Source organism: Chroicocephalus ridibundus, chromosome 9, assembly GCF_963924245.1.
Source record: "Chroicocephalus ridibundus chromosome 9, bChrRid1.1, whole genome shotgun sequence".
In the NCBI taxonomy this organism is placed as follows: domain Eukaryota; kingdom Metazoa; phylum Chordata; class Aves; order Charadriiformes; family Laridae; genus Chroicocephalus; species Chroicocephalus ridibundus.
In genome coordinates, this window is record NC_086292.1 from 34,913,724 (window position 1) to 34,936,988 (window position 23,265).

The 23,265-nt window shown below is 37.6% G+C and overlaps 1 protein-coding gene across 7 annotated transcripts in view; it reads right to left on the minus strand.

Moving 5' to 3' along the window:
• TCF12 (transcription factor 12) overlaps positions 1-23,265 on the minus strand; it is a 170,204-nt gene that overhangs the window by 122,908 nt on the left and 24,031 nt on the right. For all 7 annotated transcript variants that reach the window (XM_063346154.1, XM_063346156.1, XM_063346153.1 and 4 more), the window contains exon 4: positions 1,668-1,741. In XM_063346154.1, coding sequence (XP_063202224.1) covers positions 1,668-1,741 — 74 coding nt within the window. The remainder of the gene's footprint in view (positions 1-1,667; positions 1,742-23,265) is intronic.

Below are 23,265 nucleotides of genomic sequence, written 5' to 3' on the forward strand. Positions count from 1 at the left end.
TATGATTCAGCAAGAGTTGTTTGCTGGGAGGATAAATTTCTTTTTTTTCTGTCTCGATCTGGTTTTTCCCTTCTTAAATATAAACTAATTTAAGTCCAAGTTACAATAGCCGGGGGGAGAGGGTCACCTGACATGTATAAGAATTTAAGATCTCTCTTTTCCTGAAGACTTCCATAGGGCTCAAGACAAACCTACATTTACATGTGCTTTACTTAATGTTGCACCCAAATAGCACCAACCTCTTCCCATGATTGTAACTTCTGGTATACCTCTGTTAGAGCACTAACATCTGCCTTTATTATCAACTTCAGGGTATCATTTGTGGAGGGAATGATTCTTGACTGGTGTTTAGATTTCCTAGTCATGATCTTCAGTTATAATAAATAAACAAACAAACAAAATCAAACAAAAAGATCAACACACCAGGCACCTTGACTTTACACTACTGTAATGTTAGCTGGCTGATCCTCTAACATAAAAAAAAAAATAAATATGTGATTAACATAGCCACATAGCCAATCACAAGCTCAAATTCCAGCTAGGTCAGCTTTACTCATGATGGATTAAAATCGATCAGCAATATCATACATGAGTGTTGAAACGCCAAACACATACAATAAGAACACAAGTTACCAAAGCTGTGCAATAAGATTCCATTTCAAATGTAGAAAAGGCACCTAAAGGCTGGGTTCCATGCCTCAAATTATGCAAAATGTTTAAAAAGAATGCCTAATTTCTGTGTTGCACAAGATTACTACTGCAACCCATAAAGTTCTTCTATCTTTTTTTTTTTTATCATTTACTTACCAAAGATCAATAGAAAAATTAGGACTTCGTGATAAATCTTTCTAATGCTCTCCTCTTAAGTCAGACAGAGGCTTTAACACTACCCAGCGAGCTGGACAAGACCTTGCAGCCTACCCACCTCATTCCACAGGAAGAGAAAGCTGCAAAGGTGCAAGAGCTAACACAGCACTCTGGCTCAAGGACACTGAAACCACAACAGATTATTTAGGCTAGGCCCATCAGTTATGCTATGTATTTCCAATAACGAATTCATTAGGTACCTGTCTCATTAGCTTTTTAGGGAGTAGATATTCATAAAGAGAAAACTGAGTAGATGAAAGGGAATGTGATTTACTAAGCCTGCTTTTGACCACCGAGTTAGGATTTAAAAAGACTATGTTATTTTAGGATACCAGATACTATCAAAAACCTTTAGCTCAATAAGCAGGATGAATGAAGCTGCAATGGGAACAGGAGAAAGGTATTTAAAGAGAAGCCTCTCTCCAACATCATATCACAGCACATACCATAGCTGGCTAATGTCAACAGAGAGGCAAGCATTCCCTACACTTTACCAATAAATCTGCTCCTGAATAAGTAACATTACTTCATTTTCTGACCATAAGATAAACAAAACGCATGTTCATCATTCAAGTATACAGTTATGTACAGTGTGCTTTCATAAATTCTTAATCTATATATTTTTTAGCTGTAGAAATCGGAATTGCTATTGCAGCATATCAAAGTCATTAAAGTCTTAAAAGATGCTAATCTGAGCATTTAAAGGAGCTTACCCTTCAAAAACATTGCCAAATCATCTGCTGATTTTCATTTTATGTTCCCATAAACTTTCACTATGAATTATTATGTGGGAACCTTACCCTTGAAGATTCATAGGAAGGACTTGGCTGACCGCTTGTTCCCCAGGATGTGGCACCTGTTCGCTCATCCATACCTAGCAATAAAAAGAAAAATACAGACCTATAAGAAAAGATAGCACAAGCACAATGTTCTCTGATGCGACCTGAAAGCAAATTCATCCGCTTCCACACACTTCAAGCAAATTAATCCGCTTCTGTATACTTAAAGCAGCATTTCTAAAAACAAAACTTAAGATGAACAGTTTCCGTGTTAATGAAGCTGGCTACAAAGCAACCTACTCATTTGGACACCTGCAGCTGCTGAAAACAGGAGCATAAAAAGTCACAAAGATTTGCCAATCTGCAGTGTCTGCCCTACCCAATCCATCAGAAATTAGCATGAGTAACAAAACAAGCACAAACGACGTTAGCCAGGCTTTTTGCACAGCCTGATTTATCCTGCATCTTAAGCACCGAATATTGCAGCACATACTGTGAAATGTATACTTGTTATCTACCCTTTGCTCTCATGTCTTGCTTAAGTATTGTAAAATGTGCAAAATTATTTCCCCTACTTGGTCTTTACATGACATGCCAGATATTTTAGCATAAGGGGGGAAAAAGGCAAGACAGACTGGTTCTATTTCAATGGCTTAAAAAAACCCCACAGAGACCCATGGTGTCTGCCCTGCTAAAACAGGAATCTTTAACTCTGTAACGGTTCTTTTAGAATCGGTTCCCTTTATGCAAATCTATGTTACAGCTCAAAAGAGAAAGAGGAAGGAAAAAATAAGGAGATCTTTAAACTTAGTATCAGAATATATATCCCATGTATTATCTAGCTAACAATTAGAAATACTGTTGCCAAAACTTTCTCCAATTACTTTCTATTCAAAGTTAATTGGTCAAGCCAGCTTTAAACCACATTCCAAAACAACTAATTGCAGAAGTACCTGAATTCCTATAGCCAATTCATTCACACAGGATAAGGTTACTATCTTAGTAATTAGGTTCCTGATTATCCGCATTGCAAGATTTTTTTTTATTATTATTATTTTTAGTGGGTGGAACACTTCTATCCTAAATTGCAGACTTCCACACACTTTGTCCTACAAAACACAACTCATTAGTTCCCTGTCACCCAAACTTCTCTCATAAAGAGTTTTGATACAGAACATAAATTCTTTATGTGATGCATAGTATAAACTATTTATGAAGCTTCGTACGTCATCATTTATAAATAAGAGCTAAGTGTCACAATTTATAAATAAGAGCTGAGTGCAAGTTACTCCATGCAATCATCCCTAAACCCCAACTTATATTGCAACTATAAAATTGTCATGCATTGATCTCAGAATGGCCACACTACAAAATAAAATGCAAGGAAATACTGTAAACAACTGCCTATGGAGTAATAGTATTCTCATCATGATTTCCTTAAGAAATGTGTTTTATGAAGGTACAAAATACCGTTTTGACCAAGACAGCCTGCAAAAGGCATGTTAAACTGGAAGTACGGTTCAATCACCCAGATAAAAATCTATAGACACCTTTTGTGTAGTGCAGGAAAGATCCTGAAGGCTGGAGAACGCCCTGAAAACGCAAACCCACCACTGCATTGAGCCAGCAGGTTGTGGAAGTTTGCTGGGTTCTGCAGCTGACGGCGTTGTTGTTGTTTCCTTGTAACTGATCCAGGAGCTGAGTAAAAAGTCGTGGCTGGCACTGACAAAGGCAAAAGTAATCTTTTGGCACAACTGACTCTTTTCTGCCAGAAACAACAGCCCTAGTAATCCAGTGATTATCATAACAAGTCTTCCATTGCCTTAGTTTCAAAAGAGACTGGCGGGGGGTGGGAAGAAAAATATCTTACCGCAAGACAAAGTCTAAGACACAGTACATTATATCAGCCCATTTAGGAAATATGCCAGTAGATAATGGTTATGCATAGAGCGTTTGGATGCATGACCCCTCATCAGTAAAACATGTTACTCGTTTAAAAATTTGAGTCAGTGGGACATAAGGGCTCATGTTAAGGTTCTGCTAAATCAGCGCATATATAGCTAAAAATTCTCATATTTTAAGTCTACCACTTGAATTATGCAAATAAATTGTTTAAAGAAACTGCTCTAAACCAAAATGCAGCAGTTTAAGATCATGAGGAAAACCAATTTCTAAATGGTTCCCAGAATTCTTTCTCTAAAAAAGCCCAGTACAGTTAAGCTAGAGTAGTCAGGAGTAACAACACGCTTCCTTTTTCTGCCAAGTGTCTTCTTCCTCCTTTTCATGTAGCATTTTTTCTATTCTTACAAGCCCAAAACAGGCCAGACCTACCCTTTACTCAGAACTTGCACCTGAGGCACATGCATTCACACTTGAGAAGCTCCTTGTGGGCTGCGAGGAAGAATGTCATACACTGCATACAGAACCCCGGCACTCTGACTTGCTGCTGGACCTCTGGGTTTGTCTTGGATCGACAGCCCTGTTGCCCTCTGTCCCATCAAGAGCGGAGAACCACCTGGCAAACAACGCTCAGCCAGGAAATCGGACATGCGTCTACAGTGGTGCTCGAGGAATCTGCTCTGTTTTGTACACTCATGTTTTTTCCACCCATGACAGATGAAAAACAACCAAATGCTACAAGAGAGAAGGACCCAGACAAACTCTAGCAGGCTGGGCACAACCAACCAACATGTACTTTAATATAGCCTGAGGTCGCTCCATGTGAATGAGCCAGGGGCATAAGACTGACCTTCCAGATGGGAGGAGAGCTTGAAGCAGGGAACACACAGGAAGGAAGAACGCAGGGATCATCTGTGGTGATAAATTCAATAGTCTCCAAGCCACCGTGTCATCAAAAGGGTTCAAGCGTTTTCTTGGGAAACGCAAAACAGAACGGAGGAACTAGGGGAATCATCACTTCTGTACAACCCCTTCCCCGAGGAAACTCAATGTCCAATTCTAGTACTCACGAATTCATCATGGATGTTAAAGAGCACAGGAAAGCTGTGACACTTAGCAGAGCACTGAAAAACAAGCTGCACCGGGAAAGGCCGCAGCATCTCAATCTGTTTAGGCAACGCCAAAAAAGGGGGAAATTCAACAAATGTGTGTTAAAAAGGTCTAGTAACAGACACACGCAGTCAGGCAGACAGAACTATAATGAGGTTCTACCCCCATTGCCTTTTTTTAGTAGGCATTGAAGATGGAAAGTAATTGAAATGACTTGTGAGTTGATTTCATAGTTCTCAATCAAAATCTGCTACTTCTATAGTAGATACACTACAGTTTAGCCAGGAAATAATTGGTAAGTTTGATCTTTGTTCTCGTGGATGGAGCTGGCAGCCTGTGGCTGGTGCGGCTCCCACGGCAGCCCCAGGCACTCCCCTCTGCTGTTCTGGGCCGCCCCTACCCACCCCGGCCACCCAGCCGGGCCATGGGTGAGGCTGGGGGTCCCCACTTGCCAAGCAGGCACAAGGATGCTTTCTGCCTTTAATGCACTGAATTCTAAAAAGGGCTTTGCTTAATGTCACTTTTAAGATGGCACTGTGAGCATTTCAAGCTCTTCTGGAAGAAGAGCTGAAGAAAGCTGTCGCCTAGTGAGGCAACTTCAACATATGTATTCATTCTGAAGAAACAGGTCCAAACATTCATCTAATAAAAAAATTGGATCTTACAATCAAACTGAAATGAAAATTGTTGTTCTTGCTGGTATAAGATGAAGACAACCATATTTAAAACTTATTTCAAGAGACACAGCCTCTAATGTTCGTGTAAACAAGATAATACACTTTATAGGGTTACCATCTGCTATGATGTTGATCAAATAAATGATTTGACAAAAAAAAAATCACATTGTAGATTGTTATACTAGGTACTCAAGGTATGAGTTTCTATCTTTTATCGCTTCTTTATCCAATTTTGTTTCAGAGTAATGATATTCCTTCAGATAACATTCAACAACCGAAATCAATTTAAAAAAAAAAAAAACCTAGAGCACAAATCATAAGTGTTGATTTTATTTTGCATCTTAGACACCCAAACAAATCAATCTACCATTAGACCCTATATTGCAAAGGTCTATTATGAAGTATGATACAAATTATTACCTAAAATGATATTTTAGGTCTAGACTTTCTAGTAAGGGGACACAAAGAAAAATATTATCTGATGGAGAAATACTACCTCAATTAAAAAAATTTAAATTTCAATAGGTTAAGACTAGTTCTCAGCCTCGTCTTGTTAAATTCCAAATAGAAGATATTTCGCATTTCACAGTAGATTTAATATTTTTAATAACATAATAAAATAATTCATATTCTAACAAAGTACCTGAAATTTGCAACTCAGATAAACAAGTAAAGACAAGATACAGTTCCACACATTTATTACTGGGGAGGGGCGGGGGGGAAACACTCAAAACCAAAAGCAGCTTTTACAATAGATGTCATGTGGCTTAAAATGGCTTAAAATATACAAAGCTAAGGGCATTAATCAAATTGAGAAGAGAAATGAAACCCAGGCAACCTATCAACAGTCTAACCACTTATGTGCCACTGGGATAAATTCAGATGCAACATTATAAATAGGTAAAAGACAAACCACTTTCATTTCAATCTACATAGAGGGCTTTCTCCCCACCCACCCCTGCCCCCAAAGGAAAGGCAAGGGGAAGTACTTTAAGCATGGAAAAAAAAATAAAATCATGAGAAGCTTCAAATCTCAATTCATAGCGTTTCTTGGAGAACGCACCAATTGCGTTACAGCATATGGATACCAAGTTCCTCCCCAACCTTCTGGATCAAAAAGGAAAGTTCTTCCCCAGTAACAGAATTGCTTATTGGAGGCACCAGTGGGAGAAGCAGAGCAGTATCCCTTTTTGTACCTTTTGCTCCAGAGAAGATTAATGGAAGTGCTCTGGATATGGCACCAAAACACCATCTTGAGCCAGAGTTGTCCAGTACAAACTCTGGACTCCACAATTCCTTCAGGAAACTTCCCAAGATAATTTTATTAAATTGCATAATGCTGCTCACGCTCTCCTCCCTGTACTGAGCCACTGAGTCGCAGATTGAACACTTAATCCATCGTGTGGTCCAGAAGTGAGGTTTCTCCTGGCCTTAAATGTTATTTTCAATATCATATTTATAACCATGACAGTCGAGGTTGATAACTATCAGCCTCTAATGGTAGACAACGAGGGGCTGCGGGGATTGAAGCAACCCTGGGAGGCATCGGTTGTCTCGATTATTACCCATAGAACACTAGCTTCCCCTTGAATATCTTTCTTTCCAAAGATCAGTTTGTAAGAGCTGTTTGAAATATCAACAGTGATTATTAATAGTAGTAAATAAATTAATTTGCATTTTTGAAACACTGTTTATCCTGGAGAATTCCAGAGCGTGGTTATCTGACATAGCAAAGAATAAACACCTGCTATGCCAGTTATTGTGGAAATTATTTTAAGAATAGGCAATAAGATATGCTATACAAAGTTAATTTCTATCCCCAGAATAAGCAATCACAATTAAAACTTCAATAGAACTAAATTATTCAAATGGGAGGAATGTACAGCAAGTACATAACTTGCCTGGGCAATAACCAAAGCTTTGACCAAAATTAGCATTGACAGGTGTTAAAAATTGGTTGTAACCTAAAACATATCAGCAAATTGAATCCTCTCTTAATGGAAAACTGTTTAAAACCTATACTGTCATACAGAAAATTATTTGCAAGAACAGTATTTTCCTAGGTCAGAATATAACTGCAGGGTATACACTTCAACTTTTTCTAATACAATAAGATACTTACATTGTATAAAGTCAGAAGAAAATGGGAAAAAATCATGATGGTTCAGGAAAATTGATGAAAAGGTCTAATTTGTTTTAACAGTGTCTATTAACATCAGAAGTCAGTACCAGTAATATAGTTCCTGTATAACTATCAAGTATGTTTTAGATTTGTTTCCACTCATTACCTAAATACAATTTGCTATTAAAAAAAAAGGCAATTACTACTTTTAACCTAATTTTACAAACAATCCTATTCATTTCTTGTAATAAGGCCCATGTATTCCCTAAGAAGAACAACACTAGGTTATTAATTCCTGTAATAGCAGCTCTCTTACAGAAAAGTCAGAAGTTACCTGCTTTTCTCTCTTCATATTCCCTACTTCCTAGACTCTAAATCACATCACCAAACACACCAAATGACCTAGCACGACCTGGACACTTTAAATACAATACAACCTACTCAAAATAAAATTGGAAATGGCATTTCCCACCCAAACTGTACTAAACCAGAAAACTGAACATTGCTACACCCATCTTGCCAGAAAAAGTACATCAGGAACAGTTCAAAGAGGAGACTATATTTACCATACTGCATGTAATATGCTGTATGCAATACATTTGTTATTTATGTGTGCTTATTCAGCCAGTTCAAACATAAGCTAATGACAAAAGCTATAAAAATTAGCATTTTACATGTTTTGTCTTGTTTTTAAAAAGAAAAAAGAAAAAAGGAATTTCCTTACAAATCCAGAGAGGTGCTCAGAGCACTACACAGTAAAACTATTCTTTACCCCTGAAAAAATATTTCCCTTTATTAATACAAGCTTTAATATTATTCTTCCATCCAATTAAAGGTTAAAATTCTAAAAGAAAAATGTAAATGGTAATCTTCATTGATTATATTATATCCTGTATATAAATAATATTTACATGTGTGCACACACACTATATTTTGATACCTTCCTTGTTACAAATATGAATAAAGTACACCAGTTTAGAGATCAAGCCTTTAGCAGGGATATAACCCAGAGCTTTTATTCACATGCAAACACACACGGCTAAACTGCTACTAAATTGCATCATGCTGCTTATTTTCCTCTCTGTATTGAACCATGAAATATCAGCCTGAACAGCTCTAGCTAGCAAGTCTCAGCCCTATGACATTAGCTATCATAATAATCCATTCTACTGGCAAATTTTCCTGTGGTTACTTCAGTTATGACTCAACAGCTTTATATAACCACACACTTTAAAAATATATATTTATATATACACCAAATCAAGGCCAGAGTCACAAGACTGCACACACCAGGCCAAAAATATTCAAATATAGCCTCATGGTCAACAGCTACTGTTACCAACTGTATTACAACAGTGCAGAAATCAGCCAAGTCAGGCACCAGAACACAATACAATTGGAGTTACAGGCACTAACTCATGAGCAAAGAAACCACTGCAAGTGTGACAGCTTTTCTAACAATCTGTTGAAAAATGTTAAGAAAAAGCACTTTCAGTCATTTACTGTATCACAAGGTGTCCAGCAAACGTCTTGAAAACAAACTTCAAGATCAAGCTGAGGTCAATATCTTTTCGTGGTGGTGATGATTTTCATGCATCTTTATACGCGTACAATTAAAATTATCCAATTGCAACAAATTAAAAGCACTTTGTTGGTATTTAGAAGATCATTAATGCATTAATTAACACCCAGACCTCTTAGGGAAAAAGAGACCCTCTGACATACCAATGAGTTTGAGCAGAGGAAAAAAAAAAAAAAAGAGCCGAAAAAATACATTTGTGAGAAACATCATATACTTTGAATTTCCAAGTTCATGTAGGTGAATCAGAGGAGAAATAAAGAATGAGACAAAAACCTTGCATCTTAGTGAGCCAGGATCTTGAGCTTTAAGTAAAACAGCAAGTATAATATACAGTATAGCCAAGAAAATGCCAATGCAATTCCACGTTTACATGACTGGAAACAAAGATATTTACAGATATGTACTCAAGATGACAGAAATTTGAGTCTGATCTTCAGATGATCTAGACCAAGCCGTTTCCTAAAAGCATATGGAAGAAAACCTGTACTTTGCTAAGGTACACAGTATCTCTATCAGATTTTTGGCTACCCTACACTACTGAAATCTGAAGTCTATCTATTAACAGCAGCATGGCATCTCACATTAAAACAACAAAATGCTAGCATCGTATGCTTTTCATAAAACAAAGTATATAGAATACAAAGAAGTTTGAAAGGTTTTCAGGTTTACCTCTAGACAGGCATATCTTTAAAAAGAAGAGTTCTCACCACTGCTTGTTCTAAAGAGCACATCTAACAGGACTGAACTCTCATTACTGAACAAAGCAGAAGTTACACATCAGGGGCTGTGTGAACATAACTTCTTCATAAGAGAATTCTGGCTCTTTCAATTCAGATGGGGAAAGTGTCTATTATATGAACATGTTAGCATTAAACATCATCTTTTAACTCTAAAAACAAAGTTCATCTATTCAGTATTCAAACAGGGGAGAATGCTTAACGGATAAATGCAAGCACTGCATATCCGTTCATCTGAGCCAGGGATGTGGCAGGCTAGCTCTAAGTTACATGGGAAAAAACAATAGAATAAATACAGCAAGTGTTGACTTCGGTAATTATTACAACCTGGCTCACTTATCTCTCTCCTCTTTTGCCAAAAATAAAGAAGAAACCCTCCATACTTCTTCATTTTCACCCAATAAAGAATATTTTGCAAGGTTAGGGCTTCATCGCTTGCCCTGCAGCACAATAAAGTGCCCTGTTGGTTTGTCCAAGGGAAAGATAGCACCTATTCCCTCAGTAAAACAGATGCCTAGAGCAAAATGCGTTCTCTTTTATTCTTTTAGTCAGATTTTAGGAGAGAGAAAAAAAAGGTTTAAAGTAAACAATTAAAAACTTTCAAGAAGCTTCTCTACCTGCATTTATACAGTCGAGAATTTGAGCTAATGGAAGTTAGTATTAGCCTGCAGTATCAAAGATTACTTTTTCCAGTCTGCATTTTGCAGTAACTAGTGCTTCCCCCTCCATAAGCTGCCTGGAATGTAGTAAACCTCTTGCCAGATGTTCTCCTTTTGCGGAGGCCCAAAACCAACAGTTCTCAATAATTCCATTACTTCCAAAGTCATAGCCAGAACCCAGTCTGAACAACCAACGGAGATCTGGCACAGCCTGTGCTGCCAGCAGGGCCCTCAGACACCTTTAAAAAAAAAAAAAAAAAAAAAAAAAAAAAAAGGAAAAGGAAAGAAAAAAAAGACAAGAAAAGGAGAGAAACACCTAACAAACAAACACACACCCAAGAAACCTTTATTTCCTCAACATCGAGACATTTCTTCCAATCACTTTGACAGAGATTTTATTGGTATTTTTGAGCCCCATTGTCTAAGTAAGAAAACATGACATTCTCTGTCAGAGGGGAGAAATCTGTTTTTAAATTTCCCAGATATCATTAAGTCTGCCCAAATATTTGCTGACTGTAGCTCCTTGCTGGCTAGGCTGTTAGCTGCCTGCTGAGTCAGGCAGGCAGGCTTTGTGTTGACAGCTCGCTGGGCATGAGTGGCAGTAAGTGACGGTGTGCCCGCAATGCTGGGAAGCTGATATGATACAGCTCTGTCTCCTACATCAACAAACGAGGCAGAAGGAGGATCGCTGCCTGATGTTAACAGGCCTTGCACTAATGCATAGCAGTACTGCAGCAACTGTGATGCCTGAGGGAGTCTACTTTACCTTCAATCCCCAAAACCACTTGTTTCTGTTCATTAGGTGTTCCCACTTTCCCTTTATTCAAGAGGAAGGCTGTTCCTCCCACTGAACCAAGCTGCCTCACCACAGTTCACTGAAGGAGTAAGTTGCCTGACACTTGTCTTCACTAGTTTCTTCCTTCACAAGCAGAAGTTATTAGCTGACCTACTAATTGCTGCTGCACTTCAGGATCATCCACATTTTAACACTATTCTGCTACTATATCCATGTTGTTACAGCTTATGAGCCTGGAAAGATTACCTTCCAACGACAAAAATTATACCTTTAGAGGATCAGTAACACAGAAGTAACAACTCTGGAGTAGTCACAACTCCCTACTATGCCCTATGATATTTAAATGCTGAAGAACAACAGTTTAACATTGCTAATTTTGCAGAAACATCCAACTATTCTGAAAAGTTTATTAGTATCACACTAACTAAAAAAAATAACTTATTTTTCTATTCCAGAAAGTAACTACTAAATCTGGCAAGATCTGGGTCTGGTGGAAATGAGTCCAAAAACACCTACATTTGCTAGCAAAGATGTCAAGGTTTCTCCAACTTTAGTTCTTAACCAAAAGAAAGACTTTTTTTTTTTTTCTTCCTGTTTGAAGACTTCACTGCTCTTCCTTCTACTACTTCTGTTGGCTTTTCATTTAATACTCCATAGCCTGGTTGGACTGCATAACATTTCTCCTTGGCTTAAATCCTAAATATCACACTTTTTATAGAAATGTGAGTTTTCAATGCTTTTCTTGTAAGAAGTGTTACATGAGCTAAAACACTCTTAATAAAATGCACTTAGAAACCATACACACTTCAGAAGCAGAACTTTGATGGAAAAGTTAGAACTGGAATTTATATTCAAGTAACCCCATTTTAAATTGCCTTCATTCTGTAACAGCATTACAGCTGGAGCTGACATACCTGTTGCTGTTAAAGTACACTCATGCCTGCCTTTTTTTTTTTTCCTTCTTTTTTTAAATGAGGAAAAGTTGCACATTGAATAAACAAAAAATTTTGCTGCTGCTTCTCAAAGCATGCTGTTACAGCAGTTCTGTAGGTTATAGCTAGAAAATGCTGAAAGCCAATAAAATGTGGTAGACAACCTTTCTGTGGTGAAAAGCACCCTTGCCTGGTAATTAGCCTTCCTACAATAATAATACAGTATTAAACACTTCCAAACATTAACTTGAAGAGTCTGCAGTCAAAAAACAAACAGCAATCAATAACTAATTATTTAATTATTTTTTTAAATTCCTCCTCCCGGGATGTTTTAAAAGCCTCTCCTTCTACAAAAGCATGAAATAGCCTCGCAACTTCATTCCTATAAAACTTACACCTTAAAATGAAGAACGCATTTCTAGGGATAGTTAATGAGAACACAGAGGCTAATGATTTTACATTAAAATTAGGACAAATAGCATAAGATTAGTATTACAGGTGCACGTAAGAATAAGTGGAAGGACCTTAAAGCCCTTCAGTCCCCAGGAGAGCAGAGAAGGTCCCTGCTGCCAGCAGAGCCCTCAGCCAAGGCGCAGCTGCAGCACAGCCATGTCTCCTCACACAGAGTCAGCCTGCAAACAGGCAAGCAGCATTCACTGACTCCTTGCAAGGGATTTTGATGTGGGAACCAGAGCAAGACAACAGCTTATGAGTCAAGTTTTCTGTATGCAAACACAAGCCTGTCTTCCTAACAGCTAAGGGCTGGCTGCCACCCAAAGGTAGCCATCCTGCTTCCCTTGGCAACTTGGCTCTTCCCACTGCCCAAAGCCCAGCTTTGCACTCTCCTCCTCCCCCAGACTAGCACCAGTGATTTCTAGGACCAGTGCAGGAAGAAACTAGTAGAAAACAGAACCATAAAAAAAAACCCCTCGTTGGTTTGTGGGCAGATTAACTCACAGAAGTATTTCACCACCGGGCCAGGGCACCACCAGTGTTGGCAGAAAGGAAGGGGAGAGCACGAGAATCACACAAGGCCAAAGTCAGGGTTGTGTGAAGGGCCAGAGAAGTAGCCCATCACTTCCCAAGCATTCACTAGCTCTATATTTTAAAATGGCTACATTTAAAAAAAAAAAAAAAAGAGAGAGAGAGATAAAAAGAAAAAAGGAGAGTGAGGAAATGAAAAGGGAGAGAGAAGAAAGGAAAAAAGACACCACTGTGATGATGCATAAAATCCCGCAGTCTTTTTTGGGACTACTGGCTTTATTGGATCGTTGATACTATGCCAGTGTGTGAGAAAAATAACTGAGTAAATGCATGTTTGAATTACATCAAACACCAATAAGCTTCATAAAATCTTAAAAATATCAAATACGCTCAGTGTCAGGGTAGAAACAGGTTACCAGGAAGTTCACCACTGCCAGAACACTCTCACACATACTTTATCCTTCGCTTACTAGAATTTTAGCCAAAATTTAGAGGAAGAGTAAATTACTTCAAAGTAAATTGCAACAAAACCCAAGAAATTTCCTTCCCTCTATTTCTGCTGTCATTAAAAAGACAAAAAGTAAGCATCTTTATTTAAAAATTTTTAAGTACACTTTGAATTTTAGACAAAAAAAATCTCGGGTTCCATATGCCAAATAAGTTCCTTCTATAAACAACTATTGCCCACTTGCTCTTTTGTATTTTAGAATTCTAAGCCTTGCCAGAACAAGCCAATTTAAACACATTGCCTCTCTGGGTGGTGAATTTAAGTTTTGTTGGCCTTAAATCCTGCATTCGGTTCTCTTTATGTTACTGCTTTTAGCTTTGGCAACAGCTTCCAGACTTTGCTTCTCTTTGTACTTTACTTTTTCTTACTCCAACACTGCAATACGATGAAGTTTGTATAAGTGCCCAGCTTTGCTCAGCCACTAAAAATAAAATGTTACCATTTATAAGGATTATCAAATAATTTTAACAGGAGACAGACTCTTCACATTCTGTTAAATACATAAAATAAAGAAATCTAAAAACTGGTTTTGCCTTTTTGAAAGAGACAATCATGATTCAGTATTTGGAAACAAATTTCTTATACTCCAATCACAAAAATATTATTACCCTTCCACATACTATCACTTAAGTGATTTGCAGATCACACTTGGCGAAAGGCTAATAAGGTGTCAGATGTCTCTTCGCATCCCAATTTATATGTGAAGGACTATTGACAACAGTTCAGAAGAAAACCATGGACCTTCCCTCCCTGATGTGAGAGAGCACTCTGAAGGTTCATACATGTAATAGGGCAATTCAGAATAAACATCACATACAGCTCCATAACACGTGTTCACGTGGGCTAAGAATGCAGAGCGTATTCCTTTAGAAAAGGCTAGCCCACATACTTTTAAGAAAATTAAGAAATACTTGAAGTGAATTCATAATTAAACACTCTTCACCTGAATTCAAATGAATGTACTATGCTCACATAACTGAAGGGCTATACTAGACGACATTCGTGTCCTTTTGTGCCCATTCCAGATGCATGTGGGATTTCCCTGACACCCAAACCAACACAAACACTTTACTGAATTTTCACAAGTGATATGAAAGCTCAGTGAATTAAACAAATACACACTAAGGCACCTTGCAGGATGCACATGAAATAAATGTAAAAATTCAAGTACAAAGAGCTCCAGTACCAATTCTGTTCTACTTCATTGTATATTTCTTAAGATGTAAAGCTTATATTTAAAAGGTCACACAAAGAAAGTAAGCATGCACATCACAGGTATATGTATGCAATTTGGACTTTAAAAAAAAATTTTGTATACATCACTGATTCCGATATCAATTTTACATTAGAGAATATGAATTGTCATTAGGATTTTATTCCTTGCTTGGCTTTTCTTTTAAAAAAAGCAAGAAATAAATCTGAAGCCACTTCCTTTTACATTTTCAAGTTCACTGCTGAATTTTTAAACATCAGGGGCATAACTTGCCTTGAGTAAGATATATATTCTCAACCAATTATCAAGAAACCGTAACATTGTACACACTTCAGCCCCTAAGATCTCTTTAGCCTAGTTTTCATTTTCCTAAAGGACTCAGAGTATATCATTACCTTAATGCTGAACCTATTATGGGAGAAACAAGAGAAAAAAAAACAAAACTATGAAATATTACACTAAAAAGAAGACAGAATAATAGATTAAAAAAAAGCATGCAGAAACAATCTATACCTGCTTTTATGAAAAAAAGGTTCAAAATGAACAAAAAACTTCACATATTATGGGACCTTTTAAGATCTGTGAAGCCTCCAAGTTATCCAAGAACTAATTTAAGAAGTCTTAAAAATCTAATGCCTCCTATTCATACAGAATTTCAGCTGAATAAAGGTTCTTAACTCTTTCATTATAAAACCAGAGTTTACTACTTTACAAAACATTCTAAAAATACAGATGAAACTAAGCCACTTCATCTTATTTTCCATTAAGAATGAAGTACATTTGAAGCCAAAATTCTGTACTCACTGCACTCAATTAAATCCAGAGTAATGCCATCTATAATGCTAGTTACAGACCAGTAACAGAGAATCTGATGTGTCGCCTATATTGATCTATTGTGGTACTTAGCGCTTTTTCCTGTTGAGAGTCAATTACACCTCTTTCACACCCACATCCCTCACTCTAACACAAGGTTCACAAGATTTTGTTAAATCATAATAATAAGTTTTCTGCTGAACAGAAAATACAGAAATTATAGAAGGGAACATCTGTATTTCAAATAGGCCTATCAAACTCGACATTTGCCTAAGAAAAATACTGACTACAACTACAACAGTGTCATTATTATGTGCATGCCATCTTTTACACAAGAAAATCCACTCAAAGCCATTTTTAAGACAGCTCCAAAATTAGAAGTCTGTAACTGCAGCAATCTTTAGGCTGTTAAGCTTCCAGACCACAGCCAGTTCATAGCAGGGCTGATTAGCTCAATCACAGCACCTTGTTAACAGCAGCTGAGAGCTCCAAACTGCATCTAAATCACATCAAGGAACTCAAAGCACAGGCAAAAGTACTTTGTCCTCAAAGTATCAAGGATACTAAATAAAAAAGGATGAATATCCTACATAAGTTTGTGAGTTAGCTAAAACCCTATAATATATAATGTTTCCACAGACAGCACATATTTCAACAACAACAAAAAAAGTATTTAAAACAAGTCTAGAAATCAACTTCATGAACGCTCTTAAATTATGGAGCACTTTTAACTTCAATGTTCTGACTGAACTTTGTGATTGGAAAAATGGCTACAGCACAAAAAAAAAACCTTATGGGGGGTGGGAGGCAATATGCTATTGATGAGAGATAGGGGGAAATAAGAGCTAACTGCTTTAGCTAGGTTTTTACTGGTTTTTTTTCTTTGTCCCCTGATGTTGCTAGCCTCATTGGAAAGCAAAAATCTCTCTGTAGGATTTATTTTGTTTACTTTTCAAAAGCAATAGAAGTAATTCAAGGCCACTAGCAGTGTAAGAAGGAAGAATGAACCACCTGTAGAGGTCACTATTCTAAAAGTGTCAAATGCTCTATTATATAATTTTTCTCTGATTAATCCAATGTGGAAGCAGATGAAAACAAACAAAATTCCTGAAGTGGTTCATCACAGGAGAAATACTTGAATAAAACCAGTTCTCTATGGCAGAAGAGAGCCACCGCTGTGAATAACTGTTTAATGAATTTAGTGTCAAGAATTTATATAGACAATTGCTTAGGAAAATGAATGCATAGATGGCAGAGTCTACTTTCAAATTTACTTATGAAGTTTTCCATATTAAATCAAATGGTAAAATTACTTCCCAGACCACCAAGTTTTGCTCAACTCATATCATGAAATGTGTATGCTACAGTAAAACGTCTTTCTGGAAGACTGAGAAATACCTGCTCAAACACAATTAAAAAATTTAAAATACATACTGTACAACAAGTAAAATCTCTTTTACTAGATAGTGAAAATGAGTTAGATATAAAATACTACATGCATTATTAATACGCTATAAGGTGGGAACGATCATGACAATTCCAACCATTGCACCTTTCCTCTGAAACTGTATGAGACACACAACTTTCTATTGATTTCAGCAGCAAACTAGCACGGAGAACACCTGCTACATAAAATCGCTGATTTGTTTCTTTTGGTTACATGCAATTCTTCTATGTTGATCCAGGCATTTCAGATACAGTTGCTCCTTGCATGAAGGAGAGAGAAGCAATTTCATTTTTAAGTTATGAGACCGAAAAGGAAAGGCTCACAGTTATTAGTCTTTTCCAAAAAAAGAGATAGTTGCAAAAAAACCAATAACAACAACAAAATCTAACAAGCCTCCAACAATAACATTTGGGAATGCCTATTTCATCTATGAAATTTCGGTTTGGAATTCCAAAGTATTTTCAACAAATAGTCAGTCAGGCACCAACACTATGAGGCAAGATAAAGTTGCCATATCTACTAACCCAGCAGGACACAGAAACCATATTTTAGCTCTGAAATGGGTCAATACGAACAGAGTAGATTTAAACAAAATTGTGTTTCACCCTGGAGGACTAACTCACACTGTTTTTTAAATACTTTAACCTCATTCTTTTATGTTTGTTTACCGTTGATTGTATTTGGTCTTTAGGACACGCTACAGATCATTATTTATTTCCTGACTGCCAATCCTTCCCTTTGGGAAATAGTTTTTCTCCAAGGTTCTCCCAAGTTTCCATCCTCTTCAACACACATCCAGTTACTGTATTTGGATCTGGCTGTCTCCAGACAATCCCTTATGCGACAGAGGCTAGCAGCAGTGGTTGACAGGTTGATCTCACAAAGCATTTGTTTAGGAACCTGCTTCTGCCAAGTCAGGGACTTGGCTGTTGGAAATTTTTTTGCATTAAAACCAAGGAATCCACCTGCTAATCCAGAACACTCATGTTATCCAACTATGCAGACAAAGCAAGCAAAAAGTTCTCTGAATAACACGACCTTTGAGAAATCCCATCAGCAGAATTCCCTGCATCAAGGAGCTCTGCACTCTTCAGCCTATTTAAGCAGCCAGAGTGTGAAGGAATTACTTGAATGCGTGATCAGAATATTAAATAACTCATGCTGTCCAGATTCACAGTGAAGCTATCAAATAACAGAGTAACTACTTCAGAGCAAAACTTTTTTGCTGACTACCACCATCAGTAGTACCAATAACAGCAGCATCCTCAGTTTTGCACCAGGCTATGCACTACTCTGAATTGTCTACCACAGTTCAGAAAAAACACCATTCTAGCTGGCAAACGTGATCTTTCACTAACATTGCCAGAACCGCTGCATGCGGTGACAGAGACTGTCTCCCTACAACTTCCGTATCACCTAATTTTAGGAAGCACTGAAGTACTCTGCCGTTTCTGAGAGCCTTAAGTGGATTAGCATTTATTAAAAAACTTACTTGAAATCCTATCTCATAAAGGATGTCTTCTGCAAGTTTTCAACCGAAAAATATTTGAAATCACTGTGCTAGAAAGACCACAAACCTCAGACAGAAGGTGCAATTTCCTTGTCAACAGATTTCCACTGCATACCCACATCTGTAATATGTGGTAGCAAAAACAGACAAGAAAAAGCATTGAAAAAAATATAAAAGTCTGGAATGGTTCCACAGTCTAGAAAATAAATAAATATGTAAATACATGTGTGTGTATGCATATATTTATATATAAACTATCATCCAAATAAATCACTACTTCCTTTAGTCATTCCAGTTACAGAATCCAGGTTAAAACCAGAAAGAAAAAGAAAAATCCCTGAAATTCACAAATCATTTTAAAAATGCAAAGAAGGTGTTTTTCTATTGCAACTACCCCACAAAAAATATTCTAAAATATGAGCTAAACAGAGAGAGTTTCAGCAAATTTGATGTCCCTGGTGACAAACTTGCAGAGTTAACCATGGGGATTCATCTTAGTCTAAAGTCACTAATTTCTCTGAGAATACTGTGCCAACATAAACTTCCAATGCTATGTCTGTCTTAGCACTTCAAAAGAGTGAATCTGACCAAGCAGCTTCTTTACAGAAATTAAGCAGCTATATATTGATACAAAAAAAGTACATTTTGCAGAAACCCCTGAAACTGACAGCGTATCCCTCTCTAGAAAAGGTCACTCTCTTCCCAATAGAGTAAAATTTTCTATCAGGCTTTTTTCTGTCAAGTTCCCAAATCCATATTTCAGCAAATTCAGCAAAAGATTTTCTGACTCAATTGTAAACAAAATCCATCTGAAAGGAATTAAGAGTAAAAATAATTTGATCTAAAGCTGGAGAAAGTTCACTAACTGTAAAGACGACCCAGAATCTTTGAAATACTTTCAAATGATTGAGCTATAATACAGAAGTATCCTCTCTCTTTCTTATAAGACTGCATCTCACCATTAAGCAAAGTTTCTTAAGATGCAGTCCAAAGCTGAACCTGAAAAAAAAAAAAAAAAAAACCCCGCACCTCAAAGTATCTGTACAATTTTTGAATCAGACATTATTATCTGGTACACTGCCAAAATCCTCACTGGAGAAATCAATAACTGCATCCCTGCAAACAGCATTTCTTCTGACTTCTTAGTAGAGAGTTGGATTCAGGAGAAGCAATTTAACCACAGCAGAAGTCAGAAACTAGCTCTGTCACCAAAAGTTAGAAGATTTTAGCAGGCTTTTTTAAAAAAGGGAGACACTTTAACAAAGTAAAAAGAAAAGAAGAAAAAGAAGAAAAAGAACCCTGCAACAGGACTGCTCTTCTCTAATGAGTGATTTGAGAATGCAAGAGGCAGACATTAAACCTAGAAAAGAGCTATATTTCTTTAGAACTATTCTCTACAGATGTTAGCATACAGGCAACAGAATCCGCAAAATAAGTACTCATAAAATGACTGTCCAGATAAATAAAACTATGTGTAATTTACGAATACAAACCAGAACTGTAAATTTTCATGATCTGCTACAGCTGTGTATTAGTGTTTAATTAAGCACAATATTGCATATGTTCTACTGAATGATTTATTATAATATATAGACACAAAATACTACGTTAGAATGTTGAAGATGTGTAAGAATAAGGGAGATAAAACAGAAGAGAACTATTCATCCAACATTAGATGCCAGACACCAACATCCAAACTTTTAAAAGGAGCCACAAGGAAAGTACAACTTTGTTTTTACTGCAAATTTGACCTATTTGTGTCTGTGATGACTCACACATAGAGGAATTTCTCATTTATTCCAGAAATTGTTTAATTTAAAACAACAGTACTACTTAAGACTCAGCCAAAGATGTGAACTCATTAATTCTCTGTGCTGAACACTACACTTACTTCATTATCACAGGGAAGTGCCTTCACTTACAGTTGTTCCACCAGCCTAAACATTTTCTCAAGTACTGTAATTGATGTTCTCTACTGTCAGTATCAGAAAGGAAAATTTAAAAACCAACCAAACAAAAACCAAATGGCTACGAGAACAGCCACTTTGTCTGGAAGCTGCCTCTTGGAAGGCATGCTTTCACTGCCTATCATTCATGATGGGAGTTGGAGTTTTCCCCCACCACCACCACCTTAATGCTGCACCCAGCATTGGGTTGGGTCAATCCAGTGTTCCACTGCTGTTAATCTCTTCTGCCTTGATCAACAGTATAAACTACGACATGGCTGGCAACCACAGCGAAATTCAAGTTTAACCAGGTAGATATCCATCAGGAATTCAGTTTAGGCACTGTGGCCAGCAAGTCAAGGGAGGTGATTCTCCCCCTCTACTCCACTCTCGTGAGACCCCACCTGGAGTACTGCATCCAGTTCTAGAGCCCCTACTACAAGACAGACATGGACGTGCTGGAACGTGTCCAGAGAAGGGCCACGAGGATGATCAGAGGGCTGGAGCACCTCTCCTATGAGGACAGACTGAGAGAGCTGGGGTTGTTCAGTCTGGAGAAAAGAAGGCTCTGAGGGGACCTTATAGTGGCCTACCAGTACCTTAAGGGGGCCTACAAGAAAGCTGGCGAGGGACTTTTTAGGATGTTGGTTAATAGTAGGACTAGAGGTAGATATAAACAAAGTGAAAACATTTGAAAAGCACCAACGAAAATATTTTCTAATCAGCATATGTGCAACACTTGCACACAGAGCACTCCACAGAAACCCCTCAGAGGAGGGGTGTGCAGGCACGTGGCCCACACCCATCTCCCAGCAGGCAGGGCTCCCTGCATGCTCTGCACCTCCAGTGGTGCCACCAGGTCAGAGCTGGGCACCAGGGCTGGCCTTCCTCCCCGCTGGAGTACGGGAAAGTCACCCTCTCCATGTTCTTACCTAAGCAAGACTCTACTCTTTTGGATGGCAAACAGGGAGGGTGGTCTACATTACAACCCTGGATAGATTTGTCTTCAAAAACAAACAAAAAAGAAAACCAAGACCTCCCCACAACCTCGGCCTACATTTTAATCAAGATCAGAAAGAAAGAAAAAATAGAGCAGACATTACCTGGATAGATTTAAATAAAAAGGACAATTCTTTTCAATAGCGGGCTCCATTCTATCATCCAGGTGCCACAATAATATCCATTTTCCAACTTAAAAGGAGTTGGATCGTGTTACAAAAGATCAGATAACACTAACAGGCAACATCAGACTGTTAATGCCACAACCTCACAGAACGGAGAAAAGTATTTAAGCATGATATTGACTTTGTAAGATTTAAGATACCAGCACACATGCAACAGCCCATTCTTTAAGGCATGAATATATTCATATTAAATAATTGGATTAATAGATTATAAAGGAGCAATACCATAACTTAATTCTGACACATCTCAGCAAAGTTGCTGAAAAAGAAGAGAAAGAAAAAAAAATAAAAAAAAAATAAAAAAAGAAGATCAGCATTCTAGAAGTATCCTCAGGGGAAAGCAGCAGCCGATCATGGCACACATTACCTCTGCCCCTTGTTCATCCATCTGCTGCACCCCAAGGAATGCCACGGGGGAAGCAAACATGTGGAGCACAGCTAATAACAGCAATTCTGTCCGTATTAGAAACTAATTATCACCCTTCCCTATCAGGATCAGTGCTTCCAGAATTATAAGCAATTTACCCTACTAAATGCAGTCTAGGATTTAACACTCAATAATTTTATTTTTTTTAAAATGCCGATTTGGACCTGTATATAATACAAATTATATTCCTTGTCCTTACTATACAACCTGCTCTCTTGCATCTGAAGATTTAAATATTTTTTTTTTAGTGAAAGGATGAAGAGAAAGGAACTCTGCTTAAACCCAGCCCTGTGCATTTTAACTCTCTTCTCAAAACTGCACAATAGCTGTGATTAAGTCTATGTAAACCTAACAAAAAAAGAGACAAACATTGGTTTTGTATTGTATTAGCAATCTCCTGGAAATAACAGCATGAAATCTCATTGCTTCCTACCAAATATATTACTTTTCATTAGATACACAGACCATAAAGCTACAAAATGAGATAAAAAGCTGTGAATAGCATTTTATATACTGACCTTGCAAACAGAAATCAGAGTTTTTCCTTGGTCTATTTTCATTCTACCAAACTAAAAATTAACAACTTAGATAACTGCTGAGATGATCCCTCCGCATTAGGCTGCTTTAAAATAATCAAGTTAACGTTGTTTTGTTTTAATTAACATCACCTATTTGAGGCACTACTTCTACATACAAAGTGGTCCAAATGTTCTGCAGCACCCTCCAAAGAAACAAGCAACAGGGACCACCAAGGAAAACCATACTACAACTGCCAAGACCTGAATTAAAGAGTATCAAGTATAGATTAAAACAGTGCTTCCCTCCCAAGGTTCTTAGTTTATATTTTTTCCTATCCATCCACTCCTTGAGCCAAGTAGTTCTTTAGCCCTCACAACCCCAAGTTTCCTATCACAGCCTACCCAAGACCAGAGTACCCTCTTCTGAATTCCCTCAAAGTCCCTCCTGGTTAACCAGCAGGTGCCACTTCTTTAAGAAAGACAAGGTCAATATTCCCCTAAGGATTTGAGCAAAATGCATCCTCGAGCAAGCAGGCTGGGATTCGAACTTGAGTC